A 13,329-nucleotide genomic window follows, 5' to 3' on the forward strand; every position below is an offset into this window, starting at 1 on the left:
TTCTTTCTATTATTGTCTTCTTCGGTTTACTACTAACATCACAAAAACAAAACAAAAAAAAACCTCTCCCTTGTTTCTTCGCCTTCTTCTCCTCCTCGTTAATTCCAATTTTTGTGTAATATACTGATTACCAACGTGTAATTTCACACCCCCCCCATTACGTAACTAACTCACATACAAAATTTCATTTCATGTTTCAATTTAATCGGAAAGAAAAGTAAATATCGTTCACCAAATTCCAAATCAAATTTGAAAAATTGAAATAACCAGCTCACCATCTTTTTACTTTTTTTTTTTTTTCAAGGGGGCGAGAGGGAGAGGGAGAGGAGGAGGTAAATATATAAATACTCCCACATTTGTTTTACTCTCTCTCTCTCTCTACCTGTCTTTTTTAAACTCTCTTCCCAATATATACATAATTTTCTTTTTCTTTTTCTTTTTCTTTATTCAAACTCAATTGATTTATATCAATCATGTCAGCTAACGATTTTTATTCATCTGGTGATCAATCCAATTATGATCCAAAAAGATCATCAAATAATAATAATGATGACCAACAACAAGATAGAGGCTTATTGTCTACTGTTGCTGGTGGTATTGCTGGTGGTTATGGTGGTCATAAATTAGGTGAAAGTGGTAATCATGGTACTTTAGGTACAGTATTAGGTGCCATTGGTGGTGCCATTGGTGCTAATAAACTAGAAGATGCTTATGAAGATCGTAAAGAAAATAAAAAACACGAACAACAATATCAACAACACTATGGTGGTAGTGGTGGTAGATCAGATGATCGTTATGACAGTGGTAGACGTGATGATGGTTATGGTGGTGGTTATGGTGGTGGCAGACCAGATGATAGAAGACATGAAGGTGGTAGACGTGATGATGGTTATGGCGGTGGTTATGGCGGTGGAAGACCAGATGATCGTTTCGGAGGTGACAGAAGAGATGATAGAAGAGATGATCGCAGATGGTAAATTTCCTACTACTACTACTATTACTACTGATTTGATATTTTGTTTTTTTATGTACGTTTGCAGGAAAAAAAAAAATAAATTTGATTTAATGAACTCCACATTTTGATTTTGGTATTGGTATTGGTATTGGTAAATTCAATCAATTCAAAAAAAAAAAAAAAAGAAAAGGAGTGATCGATTTTTCTTATTATTCTATAATTTCCTATTTTAATCGATAAACTATGTAATATCAATTGATTAATTAATTATCATTACTTACTTTTGATGCAGCTTGTTTGTTAAGTAATGGTAATTTTGAATCAGTGAAATTCATCATTATTTTTTTATTCAGCATTAACAGCAGTGATCGACTTCGTTTAAGATCAGTCAATAATCTTTTATTCGTAAAATTATTTGTATTGTTATTGTTATTGTTATTGTCATTGCTATTGCTATTGCTATTGCTACTGCTATTATTATCAATCTCATCTCTTCCAATTGATGGCGGCATTAATTTTGAAATTGGTACTTGAGTAGGCAGGGATTCTATTGTTGGATTAAAAGGTAGATCTAATTCATTGACATCTGCCAATATATTATAAACATTAGGTGGTTTGTTTGATGGTGGTAGTGGTAGTGGTGGTGGGGACGATCTTGCTACAGGAGTTCCTCCATCGGGTTCATCAAAATTGATTTCTGATGTAATAAGTGAATTCTCTTCCATACTTGTATCATACATCAAATCACTCTTATCACGATCTACCCAATAACTTGGTTTTTTTAATTTGGAATTACCATTGGAATTATTATTGATTCTGGTTATGGATGGTGGTATTTGAGTTGATTTTTTCGGTTTTTTCAATTGTCGTGGTGGTGAAAGAATCCGTTGCTTTTTAATTGGCATAATAATATCATTATCAATTGACATCATACTTTCATCAGGATTATAATTATTACCTTGATTTTCTGATTCAAGTTTATTTTTCATATAATCCATGGCATATTGTTCCATTGCACTATCAAATTCACCATTAAGTAAATTTTCTAAACCAAGAGACACATTATATAATAATTCTTGATTAGCTTCATTTAATGAAATTGGATTAGAAATATTATTAATTAAATTACCAATTTCTCGAGGAATATAAAAAAATATACTCAAATCATGAATCAAATTATCATACAATATCGATGAATATAATAACAAATCAGTATGAACTTCACGTTTCATGGATTGTATTGATTGACGATATATGATACTATGATTCTCAGTCCAACCTTCTTCCTCTTGTAATCGTTTCAATGTTTGCATTGCCGAATCTTCTAATATATAATCTAAATCTGTTGGTTGACTATATTGTGATTCTAATTGAGGTAATTGATATTCAATTTTCAGAATTAATTGTTCACATAAATCATAAATTTTAAGAACAGATTCATTATTTGATGTTAATGAATTTATATTAATATCATCTCGTTGTTCTAATAATAATTCAGTGTCAATCTTTTGTGATAATAATAATTTTCTTTTCGCCAATATAAAATATTTTTTCCATTTCTCTTGATTTTGTTTAGTAATGGCTTTACGTGTTGATTCAAGATTTTCAAATAAAATTTTGAAAATTTTAGATTCCAAATCTTTACGTTTATTAATAGTTGATTCAATCACTTTTGATTCTCGAGTTCGTAATTCTTCAATTTCTTGTTTTTGTTCAGTAATCATTTTCAAATATGAACCCACATGACGATCCAAATTATGTTGATTTCTAATTAATTTGGTTTTAATCTCTTTAGCTCGATCAGCATATTTTAATGTATTTAAAGTCTCATCATAATGTTGTGAAGAAGGTGATACACATACAATCATTACCGTTTTACAATTCCCACCTAAAGAAAATTTCAATAATCGAGTCAATTTTGAATCTCTATAAGGAACATGGTTTCTTCTTCGTGGATCACACAAGGCATTAATACAATTACCTAATGCTAATAATGATTTATTAATATTGGCTCCTTCATTTAATCGAGCCCCACGGTTTTTGGTGGCAGCAGCTCGTTCACTACCAGCTAAATCTATAATTGATAAAGTAGCAAATGTATGTTCTTCAGTAATATCACCAGTTCGATCTTTTTGTATAACATTAATTTGTAAAACCGCGTGTGATCGACTAGATGTAGCATTTGCTTCAGTTGGAGAACAAGTTCTATTTTTATTACCTTCTAAAATCAATTGCATAACTTCATCAACAGAATTGGGTCGATGTCGTGATAAATTAGACACAGATATTTTATTATTGGCATCTTCTCGTATAACCAAATTTTTACATTGAGTCATTGGATTTAATAAATCACGTATAGTTTCATTATAAATTTCAAGATATGATAAACTAATATCAATGATTTTTCTATCTTTTAAATCTTCAATTCGATTATACAATTCTTTCATGGTTAAAAATATAACTCCTGGATCTTCTGGTGTCCCCGATATAGTATGAGTTTTACCACATCCAGTTGCACCATAAGCGAAAACTGTGGCATTATATCCATCCAATACTGAATCTAATAATGGTTGAGTCGTATTACGATACACTTGATCTTGAGTACAATCTTCATCAAATAATCGATCAAATACAAACCGATGTTCACGGATTCTTGATCCTTTAAAACTATTGGGAAAAGCATTCCGTTGCATTTTTGTTAACGGATTGGTTTCTGGTGGATCAAATATCAACATTCGATCATCAACAACATTAATGATCTTACGGAGCCCGCCCAATGTATTGAATATAGTTCGTCTTGATCCAGTCCCACTACCACCACCACCACTATTTGCACTAGCCATATTACCATTACTGGTGTTATTATTGTTATTGTTATTGTTATTATTATTATTATTGTTATCACTGGTGAGACACCCGTCGCCTAAAAATACATCGTCGTTATCAACTTTAACTAATTTACTTGATTCGGCTTCAGTGAATGGTCGTACTCTAACCGCTACTGAAATTGATGATTGTTTTGCAGCTGGAACTGATGTTGAAGTAACGGTTGCTGGTGATGCTAAACTATTCGGGTATGACATAACATAGGTATCAAATGGGGTTGGATGGGAATGATTTTGGTTATTTCAATATAACTTATTAGTTTAAACAAGCTTGAATTTTCTTGATTTTGACGAAATAGTATTGATAAATAATTTATTTATTTTTTTTTTTGGACACAGATAAAAGCTTACTGTTATTTCAACTCCTGTTTCTCTTTCTCTCTCTCTCTCTTGTCTTCCTTTTTTTTTTTTGAAGTATAATAATATTAGTATACGTAGTAGTAGTAGTATATATTTGTTTGAAAGGGCAAGAAAGAAATCGAAAGGAAATTTTTCTCTTCTTCTTCTTTGTTTACTTTTTTGTCGTTTCTGTAACTTGGACACACACTCTCACCATACACAGAAGAGAAAATCCTTATTAGACGCGTTGAGACGCTACCAGATTATCAGATCTAGGAAGTTTGACCACCACCACCACCACTTTGATTAGGAAAGTCCCAGTTATCAACATCCAATATCACAATTACGTAAAAACACAAAACGTATATATATATATATAACAAAAAATTAACAATCATATCTAATGTACATAATATTTATAATAATTTTAAAGTAAATTGAAAATACAACAAAAAATAGTGTATCCTCCTTAAAATGTCCCTTCTCTATAAATGGAAACTGGAAACACAACCCAACCCAACCCAACCCAACCCCAAATAGACAACATTGTTCTGTTTTAGGCACAGCAAGTTATGCTTTCCTTTTCCTAATATCCTTTTTCTCATCCAAAGTAGATTCTGATGACGAACTAAATGAATCTCTTTCAAAAGAGTATTTATCTTCTTCGATTTCTAATACTACTTCTTCCTCCTTTTTTTCCAAAATTATTGGTTGTTGAATTTCTTCTAGTTCCTCTTCCTCTTCCTCTTCCACCTCAATATCCACCTCGATATCATCAACATCATTTTCATTATCAATTTCAATATCAGTGTCATCTTCATCACTTCTAACATCTTCAGCACCTGATCCAGTTACAACTTTATAAGCAACTTTTAATATCAAATACATCCAAATACAAGTTATAATTTGTAACCCTCCTAATAAACCCAAAAATGCATCAATAACAACTGGGGTCCAACATCTTTTTTGATTCAATCCTTCAACACATTGTCCATTTTTCATCAAATCCACTGATTTATACCAAGCATGATAAAAGATATAATTATATACACCATGTCTTAATACAATCCAACTGACTAAAAATAAAAGAAACATGGCATCACAAGCATTACTAAACCCAGCATATTTCAACATTTTTGCTGCTGCCAAAAAAATGTCTACTGAATCCATAATCATCAATATCAAATGACCAATACGGAAATAATAATAATAATACGAACCAATAATCAATAAACAAGTAATAATATGATGACTAAACATTTGATAATGATCTTTTCTTGGTTTTTCAACATTTAAAACAAAAATTTGTTGTAGCCAAAACCCCATACTTACCAAATAATAAGTTTTAAATTCCCAAGACATGTAATGATTTGGCCAATTGATATAAACTTGATCTAAATTATTATAATAAGGACTATCTAAATATAATATTACTCCATAAATAAATGAAATTGAATAATAAACAAATGACCAACTTTGTTCAGCAAATCTTGTTTTGGCTTTTTTAGAATGAATATGACAAAATATAGATGCAAATGGTTCAAAACACCATTTCATTAAAAATGAACGAAGAAATGTAACAATTACTAATGAATGAATAACAAAATATACATCATTAATATCAATATCATATATTGATTTCCCATTAACTTCATCAATACCAACACAATTTTGAATATGTATAAATTTAGATGTATATGGAGTGATAGTGTTATGGTTCAATAAATGTGCCAAGTATAAAACAATTAATAGACTTCTTGATAACGGTATTTGATTTCTTTCAACCATTGCTAAGAATGAATTGTGATATTGATGATCTTCTATTGATTCAATAGAAATTGGTCTATTGGGTATTGTTGCCAGTGAGATTTTCGTAGTTGTGATTGATCCTGAACTCATTAGTTGTGTTTTTTTTTAAGTCAATGAATGTTTGTTTGTTTGTTTACTCTAATTGATCTATAATGATGATTTGATGGTATATCTCATGTAACTGGTTTTTTTTTTTTTACTTTGATCAAAAAAAAAAATAAAAATTAGCAATTAATAATGTCTTTAATCTATTCCAATACAACAATAACAAGAAGGTGGATATTCTTGAAATAATAAGATAAAAAATGATATGTAGATTCAATTAAAGAAAAAAAAAAAAATTCTCTTGTTACTAATTATATATTATATATTATTCTTTATATGTATTAAAATTGTGAGAGAGAAAAATTTCAAAATTTTTTATTTTTTTTTTTTCTTTTTTTTTTTTTTTTTTTTTTTGTTTTCATATTTTGTCCTTTATTTAGTTGAATTATATACACGACCTTAGCCTCGTTGAACGAACATCAGTTGGGATAAATAAGTAAATATCAACTCACATATAATCTTATTAAAATATTTGTCAGATATTAAGAACCACATGATTCATAATCTTTTGAGTCGTATCCTTCTACTGCTTTTTCCCTTGATATTATTTTTTTTTTCTTCCTTCTTCGTTTACTTAAAATCATGTAAAGTATTTTTTCTTTTGGTTTTATTTGTAGATTGTAAGTCCCGAATCCCCCTCTCCCTTTTATGGAATATATTGTCATACCAACTTAATCATTAGTAAGACAAGCAACAACGACATAGTTTATATTACTAATAATAATAATAATAATTAGTTTATTTATTAACAATAATAATAAACAATTTTCAATGTTCTCTCTATTGTTTTTCAGTATTTCTATGTATGTATGTATGTATGTTGGCACCACATACCCTCTCCTGCATATAACTGTAACACGTTGAAAACAAAAATACTAAAGAACACGTTATCATCATCATTTTGTTGATTGATTGATATACACCTATTGTTATATATAATTGGCATCTTTTATATTCGATAGTAACAATAGAGGGTAGCATCCTATTTTACTATTGACAAGAACATCTAACACAACACATCTTTCTTCCATATGTACTAGAACACATTATTTTCCAAAACGTTTGTACACCAAGAAAGTTTTCACTTTACTACTTAGTCGGATCCACAATAACAAATACAATAATGACAACGACGACAACTATATTTAAAGTTTAATTTCTCCTCTTTCTTTAATGATATATAATTATATAACAATGTTTTCATCAATTCTTTATTTCTATAATGATGTTTTCATTGTTTGCAAATCCCTCGTGGTCGTGCTCGTGGTTAGTAGAAGTAGTATAATTGGATCATATAATTCCAGAAAGTATTGATTGAGATTTTTACTCCCACCTCCTGGTCTTGCCCTCTTCTTTTTCCATTTAAACTTTAAATCCGATTGAGTAACATCACTTGTAATGCCTTTTTAACCCCTTGTTCATTATATCTATTCCATAACACATACATATTCATCATATCTTGTACTGCCTCAACGACTTCATCTAAATTTATATGTGAATGTTCTAAAAAATTCATAAATTTATTAATCTTTATAGTGTTTTCATCTAATATGTCTAAATCGAAATTATTCAATTCTTGATTTGGTTGTGATTGTGGAATTTGTGTATTTGGTGTATTAGTATTACTACTATTAGTATTATTATGAGTAGATTGTTGATGGTTCTGTGTTTGAATTTGATATTGTGACAAGTTTATTTGCAGTTGGGATGGATTATCAATATCCATTTTATCATCCGATTTATCTTGACTAGTATTACTTGATTTAGTCAAGTTCATTAAATCGTCTATATTCATTTCAGTATTATCGTCTTGACCAGGAACTTGGCCCTCATTAGTAGTGGTGGCAGTGGCAGCAGTTCCATTATTATTATTAGTATTATTGTTATTATTGTTGTTATGGGTAATATTGGCAGAAGTGGTGGTGGTGTTGTTGATAATTGGATTGGTACTACTTCCAGTGGAAATATGCATAGTATTATCATTGCTATTACCTTGCCTCACTCGAGATAAATTCTTTTTCAATACAACAGTGATATATATAGCCGCCACAGCTATGGTATGAGGAGGTAATAACAAATGAAGATCAGTAATATAACTATCATTAATTAAACTCCAAGCATTTTGTAATTCTTCCACCGTTAATTTAAAGCCATATATATTATAATTATTCGATAAAAAATCATTGATTTGTATTAATGATTTATAAGGATGATGCAATAATAAATACAGATCCATTTCTTCAATTAAATAAAATTCAAATTCAGCTAATTTAGTGACATCATGAGGAATATATTCTGGCCATATATTTCTGGCTTCAGATAAAATTAATCTAATATGTTGAGGACATTCTTCAATTTTACAAGCAACATAAATACATGTAGTTATTAATAAATAAACATTGATCTCTTTAAGAGAAACTCGAGTAAGAAAACGAGTCAAATAAATTTCAGCAGTGGCTAAAGCTATTTGTCTAATATTTAGTCTTCGACCTAATTTGATTAATAAATTATGAAGATATATCCTCATATTGTAATCATATATTATGTTGGGGTAATCTTTGATTAATCCATTTTGAATCATTTTCCGTTCAAGTAATAACACTCTTCTTCTTGATTCTAATAATGAGAATCGAGTTAATTGCCATTGATTGCGTTGTGATGAATTCCAATAATCGGCTGACATGTTATAAGTGCTATTAATCGTGGGGTTTCAATCTCTTGTGGATATAAACAGTTGTGGTTTGAGATTGGATGTTGAAGTTTTAACTTCGAAGGATTTATCAATGGAAAGCTTGTCCTATAACAAAGAAGAGAATTTTAAAGAGAGAAAGAGAAGTTAAACTTATTGTCCTTCTTGCTCGGATAATTCTTAGGTAATCAAATCACGTGATACATACACAAAGTATATTATTTTTATTTTTTTTGTTTGGCAACTCCTACAACAATATAATTAACAATGGTATAGATTAATTACTTCATCAATATAAACCGTAATTACACTATCTTCTATTGGAGTAAATCTTCTACAAGATTAGCAATGTCAAATATGAAAATCCTGGCGTCGTCGTTAAAATCATTGACAATCTCACCTTGCGGGTATTTCTTAAACAATTGGTTCAAATCAGTAGACTTGGTTATTTTGATATAATTTTCATTTTCATTTAATAGTAATTGCGGATTACTCAGTATTGCTATTGAATTTATATTGTCTGCCTCAATCGTTGTTGTTATGGGTATGAATAGTGGTTGCACACCGAGTAAAAGATAAAATATCATTATTGGTATTATTGAGAACATAGTTGATTGGTAGTTTAGAAATAAAATTAGAAAGTATGGGAAACAAAGCCCATATTTATATTACTAATAAATAAATACATTCTAATAAAGAGACTACAATTTCTAGAAGGACTTCCAATATAGTCAGCCAAGTTGTGTGAGTGTGTGTGTGTGTGTGTGTTTAAAGGGAGGTTGAAATGTAATTTGATTGATTCGCGGATTACTGCTAAATTAGGTAATCTTTGGAGTGGTCGTTTTTTTTTTTTTTTTTCGTGTCCTTAATTACATTACTTGCCTGCTTTATATGACTGATTTGTGGGGTAAAGTCATCCATCATTTTAATCAACCTTTTATAAGTATTAAAGTCAACATCCAATGTTAATAATATGTATATACCTATCTCATACTATTATAAGAAAGTTCTGTGAGCAAACTCTAAAACAGGAAACTCATGCAGGAAGGAAAACCTCAATATCTAACGGTAACAAATATGTGTAACTTCTGGTATAAGATGAAGATTTTTAAGATCGTTTGTATTCGGGTTGTAGTGTTGATTAAAAGATACTAGGTAAATTGATATGTCTGTTTCAATAAATGTTCCGGGGACACCGGTGGTGGTAGTAAACGGGCACCCCCCAAAATACTCGTATAACGGGGAACGAGTGGACCGCGGGAAAGATTGTGATGGACCCAAACGCAAAGACCCAACGGAGATTGAAAAATAAAATTATCAGAAAAAAAATATTTATTCCAAAAATCTCCAGATTCTTTTTCCTTTATTATCATAGATTTCTCTTTTTATTCTTTTCTTTTCACCATCTTCCCCCAATAACTACTTCAACAATTGTTTCTTCCCCATATTAGATAGCACAATTCTTACTTTCATTTGTTTATTTACCACACAAAAAAAAAAAAGAGAGATTAAAACATTTCCTACCAATCAAGCTCCCTTTGCGTGTTAAAACTCTTCTCCCTTCTCCTGTTTGTATTTTTCATTATAATTTAGACACAAATATAGAATTTAATAATCAACCAGAAAGCAACCATGACACCTCCACAACTGAAAAATTTCCATACTGCCAATCCTGAATTTGAACAAGCCATTGATCGTAGTATTCCTGAATTTGCTGCAGCACAACTTTCTGATGAAGATAAATATTTCAAGAATCATAAACCACCAGTATATTTACCTGAAATTGCCGCTGAAGTCCAAGATTTTGTCAAATATCATCTTGAACATAGTCAAAAAAGAATTGCTTTAGTGACAAGTGGTGGTACTACTGTTCCATTAGAAAATAATACTGTTAGATTTATTGATAATTTTAGTGCTGGAACTCGTGGAGCTACATCAGCAGAATATTTTTTAGAAAATGGTTATGCGGTAATTTTTTTACATCGAGAATTCTCATTGTTACCATATTCAAGACATTTCAGTCATTCTACCAATTGTTTCTTAGATTTTATGACGGAAAAAGATAATAAAATTCAAATTAATGATCAATTTGCTGATGAAATGTTACAAGTTTGGCGTAAATATAATGAAGCTAAAGATACCAATTCTTTATTATTGATTCCGTTTACTACTGTCAATCAATATTTATATACTTTAAAAGAAGTTCTGGAGAATTTACATATTATGAAATCTAAAGCATTATTTTATTTGGCAGCAGCAGTTTCTGATTTTTTCATTCCACAATCAAGAATGCCTCAACATAAAATACAAAGTTCTGCTACTCAAGATGGTGAATTAGTCATTAGATTAGCTCAAGTACCGAAATTTTTAAGTCGATTAGTAGAAAATTGGGCTCAAGGAGCAATGATTATAAGTTTTAAATTAGAAACTGATAATAATATTTTGATTCAAAAAGCTGAAAGCGCATTAGAAAGATATCATCATCAATTGGTTATTGGGAATTTGTTACAAACTAGGAAAAAAGAAGTTGTATTTGTTACCCCTGGGTCTGGTCATCACGAGAATTGGATTAGATTGACTGATCAAGAAATTAATGATAATGTTGAAATTGAAAGCAAAATGATTCCTGCAGTAATTAAAGTTCATGATGAATGGATTGCTAAAAGTGGATAAAATTTATAGTAAAACCAATCTGTGTTAGGTTATTTATATATATATATATATATATATATATATGTGTGTGTGTGTGTGGATTGGATTATTTCTATTAAACCCCTTCACCCTCTCTCCCCTAATGAATGCAAAATGGGCAGATGATTCAATCATGTATTTACAAAAATGATACACCTATACCATATTGTATACCTTTACGAAGTGAATCTCTTTCATGAGTAACTAATGGTAACACAAAATTCAATTCAAATCTAGCCATTGGATGATTAAATAATATTCCAAATCCATAACTTATTGAATATTGATTAGTTAACTTTTGTAAATTATTAAATAAACTAATTTCTTTATTAAACCCAACTAATCTTCCAAAATTAATAAAATTATGAATTTTAAAATTAGATTCATTATATTTCGGTATATCAGTAATTAAAGATATTCCCCCATTGAAAAATAAATCACCACCAATACATGAATTATAATCTTTTGGACCTAAACCATTAAGTAAAAATGATCTTACATCGTTTGGTCCCCCAATATAAAATCTATCTAATAATGACGATGATGATTTATCATTATTCAAAGGGTATAATAAACCAAATTTATTGGTGATGATTAAATTGGATTTGATAATTGGTAATTGTTGAACAAATTGAGTTTGAGCCACGGTTTTAATAAATGGATATTGATTTTTAAATCTCATTAATAATAATGATGGATTATTATATTCAATGCCAATTTGTAAAAATTTCCCTATTGTTGGTAAATGTTTATTATCTCTAGTATCATAATTCATATTATAAGCAATTGATGATTTAAATTGAGAACCAGCTTGTTGTAAAACTTGTAATGATTTACTTTTTTGATTATTTAATATTTTCCAACTATTTTCCATAATTATTTCATGATTTAAGTTGGAATTATAAAATTGTGTATATATTTTATTAATCATTCCTCTAGTGGTAATATTTGATTGTAACCAATCTAGATTTCTTGTATTTATCATAAATAAATTCTCATTCATATATTGTAAATTATTACCAATTGGTTGATTATAATTAATTAAATAAGATGATTTTGTTTTCGTCCCAGTAATAGCATCAAATATTAAATTTTCACCTCCACCAAATAAATTTTTCAATTGAAATTGAATATATCCATCCCCTTCTCCATTACCAATATTAGTCCCAGTTTTAGCGAAAAATCTTTTAACAGGAACAACATTAAATACTGGCACAAGATGAAATGCTTGACTTTTGGAAAATAAAGGAGGATTAACTAAATTATTCAGTACATGTAAATTCTCAATTATCCCAGAAGATATTAAAATTTTTGATATTTGATTCACATTATTAAGATATTTCTCTAATGTCATGACTTCCCCATTAAGTAAATTTCGAAATTGATATTTTAAAAATTGATCTCGATATGATTGTCCATTAGTAATTTGTACATTTCTAATTTTCACTGGTTGATGCTTATGATCTTGGAATAATGATTCTAAATATTGTTGATTTTGTTGAATCATTAGGTTTTGTTTATCTTGTTGTAATTGATTTAATTCTTTTTCAGCTCGAGATAAGTCCAGTGATGAATCATGAGTCGGACTAGCTGGTTTTAAACTATCCATGAATTGATCATGTTCATTATCTAATGACATGATCTATAGTTTCTATATGTTGATGTTATTAGGCAGACCTGACTAAATGACTGTTTTTGATGTGAAAAATTTGTAGAAAAAGAAAGTAGGTTTTGCACGACTTGGTTAATGTTTTTTTTTTTTTTTTTTTTTTTCGTGTATTCATGTTAGAATCTTTAACCCTTCGTATTTTTATCGGTATATACATCCAGTCAATGTAGAGCTAGATAATTTAATT

The 13,329-nt window shown here is 29.4% G+C and overlaps 7 protein-coding genes across 7 annotated transcripts; 2 read left to right on the plus strand and 5 right to left on the minus strand. All coding sequences in view use genetic code 12, as the record gives it.

Moving 5' to 3' along the window:
- Positions 1 to 473: 473 nt before the first annotated feature.
- CD36_85650 (uncharacterized protein ynl208w homologue, putative) lies at positions 474 to 977 on the plus strand (the record flags this gene model as incomplete). Its single annotated transcript, XM_002419424.1, has 1 exon — positions 474 to 977. The coding sequence occupies one exon, from the start codon at positions 474 to 476 to the stop codon at positions 975 to 977; it is 504 nt and encodes a 167-aa protein (XP_002419469.1).
- A 241-nt stretch (positions 978 to 1,218) lies between these two features.
- On the minus strand, positions 1,219 to 4,038 carry CD36_85660 (kinesin-related motor protein, putative; the record flags this gene model as incomplete). Its single annotated transcript, XM_002419425.1, has 1 exon — positions 1,219 to 4,038. The coding sequence occupies one exon, from the start codon at positions 4,036 to 4,038 to the stop codon at positions 1,219 to 1,221; it is 2,820 nt and encodes a 939-aa protein (XP_002419470.1).
- Positions 4,039 to 4,749: 711 nt separating this feature from the next.
- Positions 4,750 to 6,078, minus strand: CD36_85670 (ceramide synthase component, putative; the record flags this gene model as incomplete). Its single annotated transcript, XM_002419426.1, has 1 exon — positions 4,750 to 6,078. One exon carries the CDS (start codon positions 6,076 to 6,078, stop codon positions 4,750 to 4,752), a length of 1,329 nt encoding a protein of 442 aa, XP_002419471.1.
- Positions 6,079 to 7,462: 1,384 nt separating this feature from the next.
- Positions 7,463 to 8,776, minus strand: CD36_85680 (RNA polymerase II holoenzyme cyclin-like subunit, putative; the record flags this gene model as incomplete). Its single annotated transcript, XM_002419427.1, has 1 exon — positions 7,463 to 8,776. The coding sequence occupies one exon, from the start codon at positions 8,774 to 8,776 to the stop codon at positions 7,463 to 7,465; it is 1,314 nt and encodes a 437-aa protein (XP_002419472.1).
- Positions 8,777 to 9,099: 323 nt separating this feature from the next.
- On the minus strand, positions 9,100 to 9,390 carry CD36_85690 (conserved hypothetical protein; the record flags this gene model as incomplete). The annotated part of the gene is made up of 1 exon (XM_002419428.1): positions 9,100 to 9,390. One exon carries the CDS (start codon positions 9,388 to 9,390, stop codon positions 9,100 to 9,102), a length of 291 nt encoding a protein of 96 aa, XP_002419473.1.
- A 1,024-nt stretch (positions 9,391 to 10,414) lies between these two features.
- On the plus strand, positions 10,415 to 11,455 carry CD36_85700 (DNA/pantothenate metabolism flavoprotein, putative; the record flags this gene model as incomplete). Its single annotated transcript, XM_002419429.1, has 1 exon — positions 10,415 to 11,455. The coding sequence occupies one exon, from the start codon at positions 10,415 to 10,417 to the stop codon at positions 11,453 to 11,455; it is 1,041 nt and encodes a 346-aa protein (XP_002419474.1).
- A 157-nt stretch (positions 11,456 to 11,612) lies between these two features.
- CD36_85710 (sorting and assembly machinery (SAM) complex subunit of the mitochondrial outer membrane, putative) lies at positions 11,613 to 13,112 on the minus strand (the record flags this gene model as incomplete). The annotated part of the gene is made up of 1 exon (XM_002419430.1): positions 11,613 to 13,112. The coding sequence occupies one exon, from the start codon at positions 13,110 to 13,112 to the stop codon at positions 11,613 to 11,615; it is 1,500 nt and encodes a 499-aa protein (XP_002419475.1).
- Positions 13,113 to 13,329: the final 217 nt, after the last annotated feature.

This window comes from Candida dubliniensis, chromosome 3 (genome assembly GCF_000026945.1).
Source record: "Candida dubliniensis CD36 chromosome 3, complete sequence".
Classification (NCBI taxonomy): Eukaryota; Fungi; Ascomycota; class Pichiomycetes; order Serinales; family Debaryomycetaceae; genus Candida; species Candida dubliniensis.